The sequence below is a fragment of the Triturus cristatus genome, chromosome 9 (genome assembly GCF_964204655.1).
Source record: "Triturus cristatus chromosome 9, aTriCri1.1, whole genome shotgun sequence".
In the NCBI taxonomy this organism is placed as follows: domain Eukaryota; kingdom Metazoa; phylum Chordata; class Amphibia; order Caudata; family Salamandridae; genus Triturus; species Triturus cristatus.
This window is the reverse complement of record NC_140592.1, coordinates 517298275-517315149: the sequence shown is the minus strand read 5'-3', so window position 1 is coordinate 517315149 and position 16875 is coordinate 517298275. Positions and strand designations below refer to the sequence as shown.

General features: G+C 48.3%; 1 protein-coding gene across 1 annotated transcript; it reads left to right on the top strand.

Annotated features, from left to right (window-relative positions):
- The first annotated feature begins 11698 nt into the window (after positions 1-11698).
- LOC146798223 (RNA-binding protein 4B-like) lies at positions 11699-16011 on the top strand. The gene is made up of 4 exons (XM_085625500.1): positions 11699-11886; positions 12878-13291; positions 13945-14595; positions 15524-16011. The coding sequence occupies exons 2-3, from the start codon at positions 12880-12882 to the stop codon at positions 14586-14588; spliced, it is 1056 nt and encodes a 351-aa protein (XP_085481626.1). The 5' UTR covers positions 11699-11886; positions 12878-12879; the 3' UTR covers positions 14589-14595; positions 15524-16011.
- The last annotated feature ends 864 nt before the right edge of the window (positions 16012-16875 follow it).

Sequence of the window (16875 nt, the reverse complement as noted above, 5' to 3'; positions counted from 1 at the left end):
TTGGATCTCGCTGAACATCGACACTGGTCGCCTGCCAGCAACTCTTCTTTCAGGCTCCTGAGACTACAGCGAGGACTTCCGACATCTTGCCGAACCCTCCACAGCCGCAGCCTCTGGGCTAGGTAACTCGAGCATTTCGGTGCTCCATCGCAGGTTCGCTTTACAAGTGTCCAGTTCCTTTTTCGTTTAGTCCCACTGATCGGATCACTCCGGAATCAGTAACTTTAGACTTTCTAACTTTCCCCTTCCACTTGCAGTGTAATGGTTTCGTGCCCTCGGGCATTTGTGTAAATTGTGCAACCAGAAGTATTTTCCTAAGAGTTTTGTATTGTGCTTAGCTCCCTGACTCATAAAGAGCCAGGGTAGTCTTGTTATAAATAAATATCCTTTATTTTCATAACAACTTGTGTGGTGTCCTTTCACTTGGTGTTCAAGGGGTACATGTGATGGTAAACAGCTGGCTTAACACGCCCTCTAGAGTTTAGCCTAAGACTGCTCGTATCCACGCTACTAGGATAGCTGGTCTATAAGGTTGACTTACAACCAATCATCAATAAGGGTCGTTTGGAATGATACACAGTGATCACTAGAATAGTGAGCACTACATATCAGGCCAACTTCTCACATTGGTGAGCAGCGGTTGGGATTTGAGCTTGCTGTTGTTTTACCACACACGTATCCTAAGAATATCAAAGTGAAAGATCACATAAGTACCCAGGTACATATAACTTAACTTAGAATACTCCGAGTTCTACTGAACCGGCTGTTGTAGTGTAACAGGGCTTAGCACACCCTGACTACAACTCTTAGCAAGGGATCAGTAGGTAAACACATAGTGTAGGTAGGTGCATCACTTACACCTCACTAGAAAAGCATGTCGGTCCACGGAGAGTCTTCGCAGACTCCCTTAGTGGTCAGTGACCCTCCACAGGTCGTGTCACGATATGCAACTCTTAGCTTCAAGGAGATGAGACAACTGTGTGCCTCCAGGAAGCTAAACCAGGGTTCTAACCCTACCATCGCAATTCTGATAGGTCTCTTAGAGGCGTACGATGCTAGGAGGTCCTCTAACACAGGTCCCCCCAGTGCAGATGGGAACATGCCTCCCTTAGAGGGAACCCTCGGTGACCCAGACCTCGACCTCCACACAGAGGAGGAGGACGAGGAGGAGTTATCAGGAGACGAGGCAGACAAAGGTCCAGTAGTAGTCGGCAGGCTTACAAGGACCAACTTAAGCAGGCATGAGAATGGAACTGGGGGAGCCCCGGGCCCACGCTCAAGCAGGCCTAACCTTGGGAACGGACGAGCTAGGTCTCTCTCCAGAGGCTCTGGCAGATCGGTTCATACACATGTCTCTCAGGCATCTTCTCAGAGAGGAATGACGTCCCCTCAGAGAAGGGAGCATGAAGCGAAGATGAGGGAAGTCAATCTGAGGATCGAGCGGGAAGAACTTGCCCTCGCCAAAGAAAGACTTGCCCTGGCCCGAGAGCAGAAATTAAGTGGGTTAGATCCCACTGGTGGCAGCATTCCCAATAGAGAGAAAGACAGGGGTATAGACACTAGACACCTGAGTAAAATAGTGCCCCCCTTTAAACAAGGGGACGACATCCACAAGTGGATAACCGCCTTGGAGAGGGCCTGCACTGTCCAGTGCGTCCCCCCAAGTCAGTGGGCAGCTATACTGTGGCTTTCCTTTGAAGGTAAAGGAAGGGACAAGCTCCTCACTACTAGAGCTGAGGATGCTAACAACTACCAAGTCCTGAAGAGCACACTGATTGATGGGTTCGGCTTAACCACGGAACAGTACCGGGTGCTGTTCCGGGACACCCAGAAAATTCAGTCTCAGGATTGGACTGACTTTGTCGATTGTGCCACTAAGGCTTTGGAAGGCTGGTTGCTGGGTAGCAAGGTTACTGATTACACAGGATTGTACAATCTTATCATGCGAGAACAGATTTTAAACAACTGTCAGAACCAATTGTTGCATCAGCACCTTGTCGACTCGGATCTGACCTCTCCCCAAGAATTGGGAAAGAAGGCAGACAGATGGGTCAGAACAAGGGTCAAGCAGAACCAGAACCAGGGTGGTCAGAAGAAAGCAGACCAGAAGGGTGGTAACAAGAACGAACAAAATGACCAGAAGTCTTCGACAGGTCCCCAACAAACCAAAGAGGGTGGGGGTCAGGCTCCACAGAAGAAGAAGACTCAAGAAGACCAGTCAAAAAGGTGGTGCCAATACTGTAAAAGTAAGACTCACTGGTTTAGTGAGTGCACCAAGAAAGGAGGGCAAACTCCTGCCACTGCAGCCCCTAAGGCACCTGCACCCCCTAGTACAGTCAGCAGTGGTAGTGCGCCTCCCAAGGCATTAGTTGGGTTAACCTTGGGAACCGAGGGGAGTGACGACTTAGTCGGCACACTCACTCAGGCCGTCCTTGTCTGTACAGGGGATATGGATATGTCCCCTGATGCCAGTCCCAATACTTTGGGCAAATACAGACAGACACCTTTGATTAATGGAAAAGTGGCTCAGGCCTACAGGGACACTTGTGCCAGTGTCACCATGGTGACGCCTAACTTTGTGGACCCTGGACAGATCATGCTAGGTACCAGTTACCTAGTGACCAATGCCAGCAACGTCACTACCAATCACAGTATGGCAGTTGTTGATTTCTCCTGGGGAGGGGTAAGTGGCCCGAAAAAGGTTGTGGTTAGTTCAGACCTCCCCGTAGAATGTCTGTTGGGCAATGATTTGGAAACGTCACAATGGTCAGAAGTGGAGCAGAGGACTCACATGGAAATGTTAGGCTTGCCAGCACATGTCCTTGCTGTGACCAGGTCACAGGCCAAAAGATGCCCCACTGAACCGGTGCTGGATCCTGGAAGAACGGACCAGACACCTTTCAAGAAGAGGAGCAGTAAGGGTAAGGCTTCGCCTTCCCCCTTGCCCCAGGTCGTGGATCAAGTCTCTGAGGAGGCTGACCTTAAAGAACTGAGGGAAACTGAGCCGAAAGAGCTTGAACCTGGTCAGGTTGAGTTTCTGGGCTCAGGGGCACCCTCCAGGGAAGACCTGGGGAAGGCACAGTTAGACTGCCCCTCCCTTGAACCCCTCAGACAGCAGGCTGCTGCTGAGGCTTCAGGGAACGCCACAGGTACCCACAAAGTGTACTGGGACGATGGACTCCTATACTCCGAGGCAAGAGACCCCAAACCTGGTGCGACCAGGAGGCTGGTCATCCCCTTGTCTCTGAGAGGTTTCCTTCTTACCTTGGCCCACGAGATTCCCCTTGCAGGTCACTTAGGCCAGAATAAGACTTGGGACAGAATTGTTCCACACTTTCACTGGCCCCACATGTCCGAAGATACGAAGGAGTTTTGCCGCTCCTGTGTCACTTGCCAAGCCAGTGGTAAGTCAGGTGGCACGACAAAGGCCCCCCTCATACCACTACCGGTGGTGGGGGTACCCTTTGAACGAGTGGGGATCGACATTGTCGGACCAATGGAACCCCAGACAGCATCAGGGCACAAGTTTATACTGGTGGTGGTGGACCACGCCACTAGGTATCCTGAAGCAATTCCACTTAGGACCACCACAGCACCTGTGGTGGCACGGGCCCTACTTGGAGTGTTCTCCAGAGTGGGCTTCCCTAAGGAGGCCGTCTCAGACAGAGGTGCAAACTTCATGTCGGGATATCTGACTGCAATGTGGAAGGAGTGTGGTGTCAACTACAAGTTCACCACACCCTATCACCCACAATGCAATGGGCTTGTTGAGAGATTCAACAGGACCCTAAAAGGGATGATTCACGGACTACCTGAAAAGCTTCGGCGGAGATGGGATGTCCTGATACCATGCCTCTTGTTCGCCTACAGAGAGGTCCCGCAGAAGGGGGTTGGCTACAGCCCTTTTGAGCTTCTGTTCGGACATCCTGTAAGGGGACCCCTTTGTTTGGTAAAGGAAGGATGGGAGAGACCTCTCAGAAAGCCGGCATCGAACATTTTGGACTATGTACTCGGGCTCCGCTCGCGGATGGCAGAGTACATGGAAAAGGCGTCTAAAAACCTTGAGGCGAGCCAAGAATTACAGAAAGCTTGGCACGACCAAAAGGCTGTCCTGACTGTGTACCAGCCTGGACAGAAGGTGTGGGTGCTGGAGCCAGTGGCCCCAGCAGCACTCAAAGACAAATGGTCTGGGCCCCACACAATCATTGAGCAAAAGGGAGAGGTCACCTACTTGGTAGACCTGGGAACTCCCCGGAGCCCCCACAGGGTGCTCCATGTAAACAGGCTCAAGGCATATGTCGACAGGGAGGGCATGGGCTTGCTCATGGCCACAGATGAGGGACAGGAGGAGGAGAGTGACCCTCTCCCGGACCTGCTCTCTCAGAACCCTGACGATGGGTCAGTAGATGGTGTTGTCTTTTGTGGCAGCCTCTCTGGACATCAACAAAAGGATTGTAAACAGGTTCTTCAATCCTTCCGACATATGTTCTCTCTGACGCCCAGTCAGACCAATTGGTGTACCCATGAGGTCGACACTGGGGACAGTCTGCCCGTAAAGAGTAAAATCTATCGGCAACCTGATCATGTCAGAGACTGCATCAAGACGGAGGTGCAGAAAATGTTGGAGCTGAGAGTCATTGAGCCCTCGGACAGCCCCTGGGCTAGTCCCGTAGTTCTCGTGCCGAAACCTCACACCCAGGGCGGTAAGAAGGAGATGAGGTTTTGCGTGGACTACAGAGGTCTCAATGCAGTCACTAAGACTGACGCCCACCCAATACCAAGAGCAGACGAACTTATCGACCGGTTGGCTTCGGCCAGCTACTTAAGCACGTTTGACCTGACAGCTGGGTATTGGCAAATCAGATTAGCTGAGGAGGCCAAGCCCAAAACAGCATTTTCTACCCCGGGTGGGCATTATCAGTTCGTGGTAATGCCCTTTGGTTTGAAAAATGCGCCTGCCACCTTCCAAAGGCTGGTGAATCGAGTTCTCACTGGGTTGGACGACTTCTGCGCGGCGTATCTGGACGATATCGCTGTCTTTAGCTCCACCTGGGAGGATCACCTGGTCCACCTGAGGAAAGGGTTAGAGGCCCTGCAAAAGGCAGGCCTCACTATCAAGGCCACTAAGTGCCAGATAGGGCAGACACAGGTTGTATACCTGGGCCACCTTGTAGGTGGAGGCCAGGTTCAACCATTGGAGAGCAAAATACAGGCCATCCAGGACTGGGCTCCTCCAACCACCCAGGTTCGAGCTTTCTTGGGCCTGACTGGTTATTACCGGAAATTTGTCAGAAATTATGGATCCATTGTGACCCCGCTAAACGATCTGACAAGTAAAAAGATGCCAAAAAAAGTTCAGTGGACAGCAAGCTGTCAGAAGGCATTCGATGACCTAAAGCAGGCCATGTGCACAGCACCTATCCTAAAGAGTCCAGACTACTCCAGACCATTCATTGTCCAAACAGACGCTTCGGAGCTGGGTGTGGGAGCTGTTCTATCTCAACTGAATTTTGATGGTCATGACCAGCCCATAGCTTTTATTAGCAGGAGGCTGACCCCCAGAGAGAAGAATTGGTCAGCTATTGAGAGGGAGGCCTTTGCTGTGGTTTGGGCCCTGAAGAAGTTGAGGCCATACTTGTTTGGCACTCACTTCAAGATTCAGACCGACCATAAGCCCCTCTTGTGGCTAAATCAAATGAAGGGTGAAAACCCCAAACTACTTAGGTGGTCCATTTCCCTACAGGGGATGGACTTCACAGTGGAGCATAGACCTGGCACTGATCATGGCAATGCCGATGGGCTCTCCAGGTATTTCCACTTAGAGCAAGAAGACTCACCTGGTCAAGGTTAGCTTATTGTCCCAAAGTTTGGGGGGGGTCATGTAGGAGGGTAGGGTCTGCAATCCTATGATCACCCAGATTTTTGCTTTTGCTTCATTGGTTTACGACTTTCCCCGGCTGTGGGCCTGCCAATCAGACCCACAGCCTAGCTGTTCTCTCTCAAAATTAACACACATGTACATTAGGTGCATCCACCAATTGGAACTGGGCCGCCTTGTCAGTCCCTGTCTCAGCATACCACAGGTATCCAGGGCATCGGTGTACCCAGGGCCTACCAGGGGCTGCAGCATGTATTATGCCACCCCTGGAATGGCCGCCCAAATCTGACACAACTGGCTGCACGACAGCTGGGGCCACATGGTGTAATCACCCGTTGCTGTAGGTGTAGTATTCCTACACCTAACCCTAAAATGGACACATGGATTCCTATCAGTCACTCCTATGGCAGGCCTTATCAATCCTGAAGGCAGAGTGCAGGGAATCATGTGGGACGGTGCTCTGGCGCGAGCTGAGCCCATCGACGGCTTGCGGAACCAAGTCCTAATGGCCGTTCCATGGTGACGCGGGCCAACTACTTTTAAATGCATTTTAATCCTTGCGGTTATTTGCTAACTTTGGCATCGCATCACCTACACATGTCGAGTAAGGTGTCATACGAATTGGAATACGAACCCCTCGCCAGTTCTGGCGACGGGGTTAGCATTCCCCCCTTCTAGAGGGGCACGACATGGAAGTAACCTTGAACCCCGGTTAAAGTTGACTCAGGCCTCAGCATCACAAAATGGATGCTGCCACCAGACACAAGTCTGACCTCCTGCTGCTGGGAGACCTTCCAGCGAAGGGAGTTTGGACAAAGGGTTTCCTGTCGAGGGCGGTGTTAGCACCATCCCAGACAGGGTTTGTGTATCCCAGGTAGGCAGGGCTGAAAGGAAGGTGATTGCAAGTGGCACCCCGGTGCTCACTGTGCATAGCCCGGCTCAAACCAGTTTCGGGGGCACACCAGCCCCTGAGCTGGGGCGAAGCCGGACAAAGGATAGGGGTGTAACCACCCCCCTCCTGGCTCCACCCATAGGTAGAACCTAGTCACGGGCCAGCCCCTTTTCTTAGAATAAAGGTAGGAGCGAGTCCCCTTCCCAAATTGGATAATTCTGAATCTTGAACTACTTTCCACGAGAGGAACTCTTGACTATTTCTGAAGACTCTCCCTTGTGGCTAAGGAGTAGCCACCCTGCACCAGCAGGCACCACCTAAGCGCTTGCGGTTTGCTGTAAGTCTCTCCTACGGATCAAGACTGCCCAGCTCGACGAGACCCGAGTCCCCTGCCATCTCTGACCTTTTACCTACCTCATCAGCCCAGCTGAGAGCCGTAGGTGTGACGAGACTTGCGGGACCGGCCATCTTCAGAACCTGCACGACGCTTATCTAGCACGCCCACCGAGGGACCCTCGAGTGAGTGCACCTAGGGTTTGAGAAGCCCTAACCCTGAGCAGCTCCAGCACCGAAGTCTGCCTCCCCAGCATCCACGAGATCTGCGTGGGGGCCCTTCCGCTCCTTGCTGTTCACCGCGTTGTTCAACCACTTGCCGACCTGCTTGTGGCCCTCTTCACGACGCACCACGATTGTTTTCATCACTAGTCTGGTTGCTCCAGACTGGCTCTTGCTCCCCTTCAACAGAGGAGTACCACGGACCCTCCTGGTCCACTCCAGACGCCATCTTGACTCCACCGCGTGGGTTTGCCACTGCCAAGATCCGCTGCCCCATTCCTGGGCCCAGCATCATCGACAGCAGACACCTTCGTGGGACAGCTCGCCCTCCATCCTGGTCGCCGCCGCGCCTCCTGGTCCGAGGAACAGCCGAGTCCGACGTCATCCACTCACCTGGTCGAGGTGACTTCAGCCGGTACCCTCCTGGTGCCCACACGATCGCTGGCTAGCGGTTGAGAACTGAGTCCCCTCTGCTTTCAGGTTTCCTTCATCACCGATCCAGGCTTGGATCTCGCTGAACATCGACACTGGTCGCCTGCCAGCAACTCTTCTTTCAGGCTCCTGAGACTACAGCGAGGACTTCCGACATCTTGCCGAACCCTCCACAGCCGCAGCCTCTGGGCTAGGTAACTCGAGCATTTCGGTGCTCCATCGCAGGTTCGCTTTACAAGTGTCCAGTTCCTTTTTCGTTTAGTCCCACTGATCGGATCACTCCGGAATCAGTAACTTTAGACTTTCTAACTTTCCCCTTCCACTTGCAGTGTAATGGTTTCGTGCCCTCGGGCATTTGTGTAAATTGTGCAACCAGAAGTATTTTCCTAAGAGTTTTGTATTGTGCTTAGCTCCCTGACTCATAAAGAGCCAGGGTAGTCTTGTTATAAATAAATATCCTTTATTTTCATAACAACTTGTGTGGTGTCCTTTCACTTGGTGTTCAAGGGGTACATGTGATGGTAAACAGCTGGCTTAACACGCCCTCTAGAGTTTAGCCTAAGACTGCTCATATCCACGCTACTAGGATAGCTGGTCTATAAGGTTGACTTACAACCAATCATCAATAAGGGTCGTTTGGAATGATACACAGTGATCACTAGAATAGTGAGCACTACATATCAGGCCAACTTCTCACAAAAATCATAACGTTCTAATCTATACATTGAAGTTTTTATGCAGCTCTTTGATGACGGTTAATAGCTCACTGTTCAATGTTAGGATTTTAACTTATAAACTTCAAATACCAAAAGAATATCTCAGACAAAAGCAGTAACTCACTGACCTATTGAATTAAAACTTTCACTAGACAAGCCTTCGATCTCTCTCAAAAAAGAACATTAATCACCAAAGTTATCTTCACATTTTTATTGTTGCCTGAAAATTGCTGGAGACCAAGAATGCAGCAGCAGGTACTTTTCAAACCCTAATGCACTTGCAAACACGACGCCCCCACCCTAAGTCAGCGGCCTTTGTTTGCTTTGTGCATTAAGATGCAAGATTCATATATATGTTTTTTTTAAACATTTGGTCTCATTACTATATGAATGTAAATAACAATAAAGCATACATGCAAACTGTGACTACATGCCTGCTTTTCTCAATATTTCACTTCGAAAGTATGCGATTGTATTTGTTTAACGGGCGGTGATTTGTATAGGGTCACTGGAAAGTGCACAAGGTTGTCCCTGTCCCCCCCAGAATTTTAGTGTCTCCTACGCCCCTGTTCATAAAATGCTATTTTTAAACCCAGTAGCTTGCCTGTGAATTAAATTGCTTTCTTGAAACAACTGCTAACTATCCCCGCTTTGTAAAACATGAAAAACACCTCCCCCTGTTTTTAGTCGACCCTCTCAAACAACCGGGACTTGAGCTAAACTTCTCAGACCCTCCAGGATTTCGCGATTTCGCGATTTGCAAAAAAATTGCGAAATCGGCACTTTTGTAAAAATGCCGCGATTTTTACAAAAGTGCCCGCGAAATCCTGGCATCCTGGCAGCATCCCACCCCCATCCAGCAGCAGACAGCAGACCACCCGCCCCTCTTCCTCTTCTATTGTTCTATTGGGCCAGTGGCTCTTGCCACGGGTCCAATAGACCAATAGAAGGGGGGTAGGGGGGGTCCTCACAGCAGGCAGTGCTGACGACTCGACTCACCTGGTCTGGATCGTCATCGTATCGTTGTGGCTGGTGCTGGTGGTGGATCATCGTCTCAGGAGGCCCAGAGGCCCAGGTAAGCTGCTGTGAGCTGGCTGGATTTGGTTTGGATTTGTGTGGTTTGGTGTTGGGAAGGTTTGCCAGTGGTTTGGCAAAAATCGATCCAGATTTGGCTGATTTTGGGGCGATTCTGCGTGTTTGCGGGGGGCGCGTGTTTGACGCAAAAGTCGTACCCCTTCCACTGAATGGATTTGTGTAATTTTTGCTGAGATTCTTCGTAATCGCTGGAACTACGGTCCCAGTGAGTTTCAAGAGGTTCGAAGTAGGGGAAGTGCAAAAAAAACGCTCTTTTTTGAAAGGGTCGAAATGCCATGTTATCCAATGGGCGTTTTTGGGATGGTGGAGAAGTGGTTTTAAGGGTGTTCCACTTGCTCGAGAGGAACGGGGCTGCTGTGGGTGATAGGGAGGGAGAATTCATGGGTGTGCAGGAAGATTGGGAGGAATCGATCGATGGGAAGGGTGTTTTTAGTCAAAGTCGAGGAAGGAAGGAGCTGCCATAGGAGCCCATGTTAAATGTGAGTGTTTACATGTTTTTGGGGTTCGATTGCAGGGTGTTCCAGGTGGTTCCGAGTGGATGTACTTAGCTTGGATCAGAGGTGGGAATGTCTAATTTTGTTTGCAAGTGTTTTGAAGGAAATCTATGGAGGGGAAGGGGTGTTTTGGGCCTAGTTTCAAAGTGCATTTTTGACGCGACTTTAGGCCTTGTGCGAGGTCGCGGTAATGCACGTTTTTGGTATGGTAATTTGGGGTGTTCTAGGGTTTTGGGAATGGGTTTAGGGGTTTGGGAGCAATGATGGGAATGTCTAGTTTAGGGGAAAAATAGCAATTTGGTTGTGGGTGGAGGGGATAGTGTAATTTGGGCCGCAGGTGAGATGAGATGCAACCTCTTTTTAGAACATTTCAAATGATGAATAGTTTTGCTCTTTCCTATATTCATAATAAAACATGTTTATATATTTATGTGCTTATGCAGTTATGTAAACATAGCTTCATGGTGTTAAATAACTCAAAAAACAAAGAGATCTGTGTTTGTTGTAGGATAAACTGCCAAATAAAACGCCGCAAAATTGCCGCTAAATTTCCATATTTGTGCCGCTAAATTTCCATATTTGTGCCGCTAAATTTGCTAATCTATGCCGCTATATCCTGGGGGGTCTGACTTCTCGAAATCTGCCCGGACAGCTGGTGAAAAACGGGGACCGTCTGGACAAATCCAGGACGCCTGGTCACCCTACTGGGAAGGGCTGAGTCATTTACTAATACCTGGGGCCTCACTGTTTTTCAGGTGCTCCTACACTGTAGGGCTGGGCAATATTTTTTTAAGAGAAAGGGGCCTCGCTGTTTTTCAGTATTCAGAACTGCAGTGTTCCTAGTCTTTAGCAATGTTACTGGCTTTGTAAGCTTTAAAGGGCTTAATTTAGTAAATATTTCTCTACAAATTAGACCACTAAGAGTAACCAAATGGTGTGTAATTAAAGGGCCCGCCCGCGAATGTGGGCCACGCCCTGCGAATGTGGGCCACTTTTTTCATCAGTGCCCAGGCCAAATGACCCTGCACAGAACATCAGCAGTCAAGTTGGCCTTCATAATGTACAAATAATGGTCTTAATTTAGCTTGACTTTGCTTTTCGGAGCTATTGATATGACTTGATTAGCAACGATTATAAATAGCTTCTAAAACGAGTATCACAGAGTGCACTCGCAACTCTGCAGCAGAACTGATAATCTCACCTAAGAAGTTCTATGAATGTTGGGCAGCTAGAAAACATTAGCCCAGTAGCTCATGCTTTCAGTAATGAGAGACCTGTTGCTTGTCTCTGCTGCTGTAAAGCATGGCTAAAGTACATTGTCAATGCCAAGATCCCTCGTAAAGTCAAGACCTATTGGCAATTTATAATGTTTTGAAGATCGGCTGACCTCAAGCCAGGGAAACGAGCTTTTTCACTCAAATAAAAAGTTAATGTTAGGTGGGGCTAGATACGGAAGAAACGCCATGTTTTCAGTTATTGAACACCGCCCAGTTTTTGTTCGTTTAATCGTCGTAGAGAAATTAGCCAACCAATGAACACTTCTCGAAGAAGCTTGATCTGCGTCTGCCTTATTCGCCAACTAGTTTTCTATTGGCTCACTGATCCCAGGACTTCCGCCTACCATTTTGATTGACGTAGAACGTGATCCACTTAGAGTCAGTAAACAAAGGGACACCGCTGATTCGTGACCAATGAACAGAAATTGACTGCCCACTGTGGGCGGACCTATGTGAGTTCTTGCTCTTGTGAGCGCTGGGGAAGGCGCCATTTTCTCTCTTTCTTCTTTGGTCGTTCGTGGTGGAGGACGTGTCCCTTACTGCTCAGGTGAGTCACCTTTCCGATCTTAACACTTTTACCGTGGGGTTGTAGCGTGTTAGAGGACGTTTCTTGTGATGGAGGCAACGTATTACCATGTTAGACGAGGATATGATATTTCGCCTTTTGGATGTCGCAGGCAATAGTTTACTCATAGTCATGCGCGCCATTTTAAGCCTATTGGGGTCTATGACTAATTGTGGTTGTTTGTTGGTTGAATATGCATTCAAAGGTTTTGGTTGAATATGCATTTAAAGGTTTTGGTTGAGTCAAGAACTCCGTAAAAACATGATCCAACCCCACGTATACGCGTATTGCTTCTATCTTTGATAACCACACGTTAACAAATGGCGGGCCTAGTTTTAGTGAGACGATTCATTGGGCAAGACCGTGTTTCGATTGTACGGGTGGTGTATGAGCGAAGATGCGTTGTTGAGTGGACGTAGTTTTAGCAATGATGTGTGTACCGTGCACTTTCTCGGACTACTCTGTAATCTTACAACTGTCGCAATTTGAAGAGGGTGGGGGGGGGCGGGGTTGCCATGGAACACCTCCCGCATGCCCCTTCTGCAGTATACCGGAAGACCGTGTTGGTTACTCTCTGTGCTTCAGAGCTGGGGTTTGGTATGACTACAGATCCGGTCACGTGTTCTAACCCATTTCACGGCAGTTTTATCGCAGTCTAAAATGGCGCACGCTGTTGCTTTACGGGGATTGCTTTCTGCTCAGGCTTGGGGCGGCGCCTTTTCAAATACTTTGGCGGGAAGTCGTGTGAATTGGGGTCCAATTCATCCCATCCGCGAAATGAAGAGTGGACCGTGCGCTTAATGTATAAGTTAAAACCTTTCCTACTTTTGTAAGTCAGCCTCGTAAAAACGCATTAGATTGTACTGTTGTGTGTGTGAGTGCGGGCCAGAGCAAAGTTGTAAATGGTCTTGAAGCTACTTTTACGCCGAAAATTGAGCAACTTACTAAATCGATTTTTTTTTTTCTTCTCCAGAAATGGTTAAGGTTTTTGTTGGTAACTTGCCCCGTGAGGCAAAGGAATCGGAGGTAAGGGCCCTTTTTGAGCAGTATGGAAAAGTGGTCGAATTCGACATCATCAAGAATTACGGATTTGTACACTTCGAAAAGAAAAGTGCTGCTGATGAGGCTGTCAGAAAACTCCATCACCACAGAATTCACGGCGTCACCATCAACGTTGAGCTCAGCAAAAGTAAAGCCAAGGCCTCCACCAAGCTTCATGTCAGCCACCTCAGTACCGGTTGCACCAACGATGAATTAAGGGCGAAGTTTGAAGAATACGGATCTGTGCTCGAATGTGATATTGTGAAGGATTACGCATTTGTTCACATGGAACGTGCCGAGGATGCTATTGAGGCAATCAAGGGTCTAGACAACACAGAGTTCAAAGGTGAAATTAACATAGACAGTGAAATATTACGATTACCTAGGGTAGATTACCTGGAAGCAGTAAAATAAATGGCACTATATCTTGACTTTGAAATGCAATAATCTCAAGCATCACTCAGAGCAATGTAAAGTTAAGGTCATGGGTACCATTGCACCAAGCAGGCTAACCTGCAGTGGTGGGTGTCTGAAATTCTAGCCTTAATTTGTCCATGGGTAATCTGCCCTAGCCACCTAAATCAAGTCCTCTCGGTTCCACACGCATTCCGAGAATGCTGTTAATGTAACTATAGACCGTCTATTTCAGAACTTTTTAACCCATGTTTAGTTTGCAGCGGCCTAGTTAATTTATTTGGATCGAGTTAGGTGGGATTACACTCTGTGAGCGACAATTTAGCATTGATGTATGTCGGCTAAACACTAGATTTGAAAGTATGCTTTATGGTACACCTTATGTTGGGGTATAATGCACGTATGGTGTTCAGTGCTTGGGGCTCAGCCATTAAGGTTGAGTACTGGGGTGCGGGGGTCTCAGTTATTCATAACTGTTGTATTACATTATTTTGTCAATTTTTAACATGCACTTAACATTGACGACTGAATTCTGTTTCTATATAACGTGTTACATCAACTATTCTTGCGTCTACTCTCTTAAAGGCAAACGGATGCATGTGCAGTTGTCCACGAGCCGACTTCGGAGTACGCCCGGGATGGGAGAAACTAGCGGCTGCTACCGGTGCGGGCGAGAAGGACACTGGTCCAAAGAGTGTCCAATAGATCGTACAGGACGTGGGCCTGAATTTCCGGACAACTTTGCTGAGCAGTTTGCGCCGTTGCGAGCCCCTGAGCCGTACCCGCCTGTACGAGCCCCCTCGTACCCTTCAGCGTACACAGACCGTTTATATTATGATGATCGGGATCGGTATGGAGTGGTCGACTACTACCAGAGATATCGTGCAGGGGCTTACAGTGCTGCGGCCTTAGACCCCTATGCAGATCGCCGGTTGCCCCCTCTTCCACCAATGTCATCTACAGCCCTGAGAGATACTCTCTCCGCTTCCCTAGATTATGAGAGACGCCTGGTCTCTGCCCCATCAACTTCCTATACAGCTTCCTACTTCGGGCGAGACCGCAGCCCCCTGCGTCGCTCTTCAGCCGCGTCTACCACACTCGGAAATGGATACGCATACGAGCGTACACGACTGTCTCCAGTTTCGTCGGTCTCTCGGAGTGCTCTCTACGACCTTCCTCGGTATGGGCGGGAAGCGTATACGGAGAGGTCGCGGTACACTGCATATTAAGCGCAAGGTGAGTCAAATTTAATTGGTTTTTAGTTTTGAGAGGGGTGCGGTTCCTTTGAAGTGATGCTAGTTGAAAGCTATGCACCAGCTACAGAAAACGCGTTTGTGTGTGGTGGTTCGGGGAAATTGGCTTTAGTCTGTCAGTGAATGCGCCTAATCCATTAAGATTGGGCCCAAGTCAGCATCGTTGGGAATGCTTGTCCTGCAGGTATAAATCAGTACTGCCTTTGAGAACCAGGGTAGTGCATTCCTGCCATCTTCTGCATTAGGTTGATTCTAACTGCATTGAATGCAGATGGGTGTTTTGAGTTTGATATTGGGGCCATGCTTTGCATTGGTTACTGTGCCCTTACCGAAGTTAAATACACGTGGTGGTAAAGAGCGGTCAGGACATGGGGATATTTTGCTTTTTAAATTTGGGATTGTGTATTTACTTCTCCGCTTGGGAGTCATAAATGCTCAATTCCAATACACCAAACGACACAAAGTTCAATTTGTGGTCGCGTGTATAAGTTATTTAATTGATCGCTTCATTTGAAGTAATTCTAAGACTGCTTAATGGTTGACCATGTTTAAATGTTATTGGGTGGGCGGTGGTATGCAAATCACTTGGGACAAATTTTGTGTATGGTTGCTGTGTTATGGTCCAATAGCACTAAAGCAGCACATGCCTTGGTGTCAAGCCCACCCCACCTGCGCGTTTCTTCAGTCACATTGTGGCTAAAGTTCTATAATGTTTGACTGAAGGTTGACGAAAGTTGGCGGGCGGTTTAGCGAACTCCCAACAAGTGGGGTTTTCGGAAAGTCCTGTGGCACTTCTTTAAAGTGTTATGCAGTTGGATAGCACTCTTCGCCATGACTCTTCCCTTATTAAGGAAATGGGGCAAATAACTTATAAACTTGAATTTTCATCTATTGTGCTTTTCTTTTTCCAGGTAGAATAAACGCAGGCTGAATCTCGGGTTGCTGTCGCGTAAGAAAGTTCGCATCTTCATAGATTGTCGGCGGCCACGTTGCATCGGACGAGCCTGTTTTTTATGGACTGTATCTAATACGTACCATTTTGTCATTTCTCAGTTCTCTTCCAAAAATTCTCGTCAAATTCATGAATCGAGACTTGTTTTTTTCTTTCTCGTTACTTGTTTCTATTGTTGCGTGATGTTTTTATTTCGCTGCATTTTTATAGTTAATGAAGTTTCAAATACATGTTTTTGAGTGCAAGTTTAAAAAGTGAATCGGGATCGTGTTGCTCTAATTCTATAGAGACAACAGTCTGCATCCGTAGTTTCAATTTGATCTGCTCAGAGGGAGGGACAATGTTGCGGCAATGGGGTCTGTTCGGCTGGATTTTTGTGCAACTTTTTCTTAACGTGATTGTTGTGCCACATTGTTCAAAGTCTGAAATAAACCTCCGTCAACATGGTCGTTTGTTTACTCTGTTCGAATTTATTTCAAAGCTGGTGTCTGTGAACAGTATCTGACCTCTAGTGGGATAAAATGGATGCAATAACCTATTCTTTTATTACATTTTGAAATTAAAGGGAGTGCAACTGTCGCCCCCCCCCTCCCCGTCATAAAGGGGAAACTTGCCGCGTTTCCCTTTTCATCCACGCGGCTTCAAGTTTCCTTAGTGAGCCCAGCCACCCACGACATCATGACTCAATACCGCATGCATTAATCGCTAGCCCATGTATACCGGACAACTTTTATCTCGCTTCAACACGTTTGTTATGGGCCACATGGTGACTGCACGTATTCATGCCTTTTGAGCCCTTTTACTTATTTTAACCCTGCTCTTGCCATCTCGCTAATAGAGGTAGATATGGATATCACTCGTATAAACATCTCCTACATATGTTTGGTAATCTTACAAATCACAGAACATGTATTCAGCGATTACATTTATGCATGTCACCTGCATCTGTAATCGGATGCAACCCTGAAATTACAGATACATGTGGGCACCGGCAGATCTTTCTATTGTCTGTCCCCACCACAGCTCCTATTGCAGACCCCAGTCCCCACCAAACTAGAAATATTTTGACAGTGATCCACGCGAGTCACTCGCCACCTCATCTTTTTAACATATGCTAATGTGAACTAAACACCCCGTCTTAAAATCTGGAGTATCGTCTCCTCAATGTAATTCTCAACTCCTTTCTGAACAGTTTCCCAGTTATTAAATGAGAGTGCCTTCTCTGGGCAAGTCTCACTGTCCCTTGTGCACAATACGAAACTAAACCGGTAGCAGTGTTTGAACGTTCAGATCTGTTGCTGATAGGTACTC